Source organism: Rhinopithecus bieti, unplaced genomic scaffold (assembly GCF_001698545.2).
Source record: "Rhinopithecus bieti isolate Rb0 unplaced genomic scaffold, ASM169854v2 scaffold_4916, whole genome shotgun sequence".
Classification (NCBI taxonomy): Eukaryota; Metazoa; Chordata; class Mammalia; order Primates; family Cercopithecidae; genus Rhinopithecus; species Rhinopithecus bieti.
The window spans coordinates 570,232-574,192 of record NW_016804605.1 but is presented as its reverse complement, the minus strand read 5'-3'; the positions used below and the strand labels follow the sequence as shown (position 1 = coordinate 574,192).

The 3,961-nt window shown below is 47.2% G+C and overlaps 1 protein-coding gene across 1 annotated transcript in view; it reads left to right on the top strand.

Annotated features, from left to right (window-relative positions):
* The first annotated feature begins 1,682 nt into the window (after positions 1-1,682).
* The window catches only part of USP24 (ubiquitin specific peptidase 24), a 150,815-nt gene continuing 148,536 nt past the window's right edge, over positions 1,683-3,961 (top strand). Inside the window, 1 exon segment of the mRNA XM_017869403.1 lies at positions 1,683-3,843. Within this exon segment, the coding sequence (XP_017724892.1) occupies positions 3,719-3,843 (125 nt within the window). The 5' untranslated portion in view covers positions 1,683-3,718.

Here is a 3,961-nt window from a genome sequence, read left to right as displayed (position 1 = left end):
AAAAAAAAAAAAAAAAAAAAAAAAAAAAAAAAAAAAAAAAAAAAAATTCAAATTTTGGACTGGGTGCAGTGGCTCACATGCCTATTATCCCAGCACTTTGGGAGGCCGAGGTGGGAAGATCACTTGAGCTCAGGAGTTTGAGACCAGCCTGAGCAACATGGTGAAACCCCATCTCTTAATAAGAAAACAAAAAAGAATAAGAAAATAAATTTTTTTTCCCCAGATTTCAGGTTAATGCTCAATCCATATCTCTCTAGAATTCTATACTCCACCGGCTTTAATTCATCCAAATTGCTTTATTTTCACCCACAACAGGACCTTTGCACATGCTGTTCCTGTTCTTTTGAACTTTCTCCCCTTATTTCATACTCCTTTTCCTGGCTTTCCAATCTTATGTCAGATTATAGTTTGAATGTCATCTTCTCTGGGAAACTTTTCAGTTTTCATAGACTTGGTAATTACCCCACATAGGGCAAGAATTTGCCCCTTATGTCCTGAAATTCCCCCATCAAAGTACCTATCATGCTTTATGACTATTATTTGTCGATTTCCCTTTATTATAGACGGTAAGTTCCAAAGGGGCAGAAATTGTGTAATGTTTTTCTCACAGTTGTCTCCCTAGTCCTCAGCCTGACTCAAAGTAGATATTCAATATATAATTTGAAAAACTACTTATTAACATTAGAAAACCCTCAGTCTTCAAGATAATTCATCATACCTAACTTCTAGATGTAGCTATTTTTTTTCTTTTCCTTTAGAACCTTTCTAGAGAAAGAGGTATGGGAATTGAATGTAATTTAAATTTTAAAATCCTCTCAACATTTTCTAGATTTTACTGCAATAAAATAAAATGTAAATGAAAATTATGAATATTCATATCATAGGCCCCACCCCTGCTATCCCAATTCCACAGTTTAAAGTACTCACTTGCTTTCTTATATGCAAAAAAAGTATGATTATACTACTCGCATCCTCAAATGACACTCTGCCTTTTCAGTCACTCCAGGATCCGGTTCCAAAATGGACTTCCTTGTTTTTTGTGGCCTTTTGTGGCTCCTTTCCAGTTTTTATCACAGACTTTGTTTTTCTCTGCTTCCTTCTCTGCTTCCTCTTCTCAGCTAAGCACAGCTTCCTCTGTCATGTTCTATAAACCTGCCACCGTTGATGAGTATTTTAACGTGCCATCTGATTCAGTTGGCTCTCTCATGACCTCTTAGATTCAACCTCAAATTTTAGTGGCAAACAATTTTTTCGTTACCTGTTACTTCCTCTCTCCTTGTAATTCATTTCTTAGTCACTAACTCTTCAAACACAGGGCAGAATTGAATGCCCTCACTTTGCCATCATCAAATTTTTGTTTGTGCCAAGAATAGTGCCTGGCACCTAGTAAATAGAATCATTTATTATTCTATTTATTAAATTTATTGAATATACTATTTATTGAATTATTTATTGAATAAATTAATTCCGATAAACATTTAAAACTTCATTGTGTACCTAGAAGTTCACACTTAATAAAATTTTATTTCAATATATACATTGTGACTCAAACCAATTATAGGCATCCCTTCTTGTCATTGTTGTTCAGAAGTATGAGAAGGTTTCCTTTTGTTACTTTTAATTCAAAAATTAAGAGACTTTATTTGCTTTGGATATGAAGTCTAGGCTTTATAATGTCGCATTTAATGGAAAAAACAAATACAGTAACTTCATTTAAAAGTAAACAATAGTGACAAATTCACCCTGTAAATCAAATTGCTGGTGTTTACAAATATAGGTGGCAATTTACTAGGTATGAAGGGTTCATGGTCCAGGGGAAAATATGCCAGCAGAATGCAGAGACAATGTCTGGGTACTGGCACTAATTTAATATTTGGTGTATGTGGAGATCTTAGTGAGTGCTGGTTTGGCAACAGCTGGGGCTTGATGGGATGAAAAAGAAAGGTTAGTTGGATTTCAGGTTCAGGAAGAAACCAGGATGAGAACATTAGAAGATGAACTCAGCAAGTATGTAAGAATAGGCATAGGAGATGAACTCAGCAAGAACGAAGGAACAGATATCTGAATCTTGGGAAAGGGTGGGAAAATAACCTGGAGAACTATGAATTGAAGGAAATTGAAGAGGAAAAATAGCAAGGACTTAGGCCCAGGACGGCTTTGAATGCAGCTCAGCACAAATTTGTCAACTTTCTTAGAACATGATGAGAGTTTTAAAAAATTTCATCAGCTATCATTAGCGTTAGTGTATTCTATGTGCTTTCTTAGAACACGATGAGAGTTTTAAAACATTTCATCAGCTATCATTAGCGTTAGTGTATTTTATGTGTGGTCCAAGACAATTTTTCTGCTTCCAAGGTAGCCCAGAGAAGCCAAAAGATTGGACACCCTTGGCTTAGATGGTGGAGTCAAGGGAACTAAAGATATGGCCCCAGAGTGCCAATGCCAAAGGTGAAAGAGAAGAGAAAGCAAAGAAAGCAGGCTTTCAAAGGGGTAGAGGAATGCTCAAAGGTGGAAAGAAATAGGGATAGGATGCTGCCCAAGAGGCAGGGACAAAGAATCAGAGCCAAAGACTGCGGTGAAAATGTGGGAAGGCGATGTCCACGATGTTAGAACGAGTCTGTGACGGAAGGAAGTAACAGAGTCTGGGTTTCTGGAGGTTTTCATACAGATAACTGGGATTTAGATTTCGGGCTGAAAAAATGTATTTTGGACTCCCAGGGGATTTCAGGATAAGAGTTCGGTAGAGTTCAGTCAGTTTGGCGGAGACAGGTGGTCAATCTTGGAAGGAAAATTCGGACGGCTGAGAATTAATTTCAACGGGTTTAGGGTGATTTCGGCAAGGGCTGGCGGGGCTAGGGGTCGAGTGTCAGTGAGCGTGAATTTCAGCTCGGGTGGTCCACGCGTCTGGTTTGGGCAGGAATTTCTGTAGGCAGCCAGGCGTATTCAGGCAGCGTTGCGGGTGAATCTGCGTGGGATGAGGGTGGATTTCCTTCAGGACTGCGGTGCATTTCAGGCCGGGGTGTAGGTGCTTCACAGCCGCGGCGAGGGAATTCCCTCTAGGATGCGGGGAGGCTGGTCGGGCGGCGCCGGCCAGGGAGGGGAAGTCCAACGGGGGCTCGGAGAGGCTCGGGGGACTCGAACGCAGGGAAGCCGCGTCGCGGCTGCGGAGGCTCGGCCGGCCAGGGGATTTCGGCGACGTTAGGCGCTGCGGCCCCTCCCGCCCCGGGGGAACCTGTTGCCGGCGAAACGGGCGGGCGGTGGCGACGATGGAGGAGCCTCCCTCGCCTCTGCCTGGCTGCGCTGCAGCCCTTTCACCTTAGGCACGCTCGGCGGCGCGGCCCCTTCATTTGAAACAGACTACGCCGCAGCCACCCCTAGCCAGGCAACGGCGAGCACCGTCACCTCCCGTGCCGCTTCCGGGAGCGGAGGCGCGGCCCCGCGGCCCGGGGAGGAGGAGGCGGAGGGGGGAGGAGGCCAACATGGCGGCGCGCAGGGCTGGGCCGGGCAGCCGCCGCGCCTGAGCGCCCCACCGCCCTAGCGCGGCTCGCAGAACCCACGCCCGCACCCATCCTGGCCCGCTGCTGCGAAGCACGCGGGGCAGGAACGCAGGGGCCAACCTGGGAGCGGAGGCGGCGCGGGGGGTGCGCCGCGCGGTCCGCCAGGCCCGGGACCCGTAGCTTCGCCGTGCGCTCGCCGGGGCGGCCCGGAGGCCCAAGCCATGGAATCAGAGGAGGAGCAGCACATGACCACGCTGCTGTGCATGGGCTTCTCGGACCCCGCCACCATTCGCAAGGCCCTGCGCCTGGCCAAGAACGACATCAACGAGGCCGTGGCGCTGCTCACCAACGAGCGGCCGGGCCTCGACTACGGCGGCTACGAGCCCATGGACAGCGGCGGCGGCCCCAGCCCCGGGCCCGGCGGGGCGCGGGGCGACGGCGGAGGTGACGGCGGCGGCGGCCCC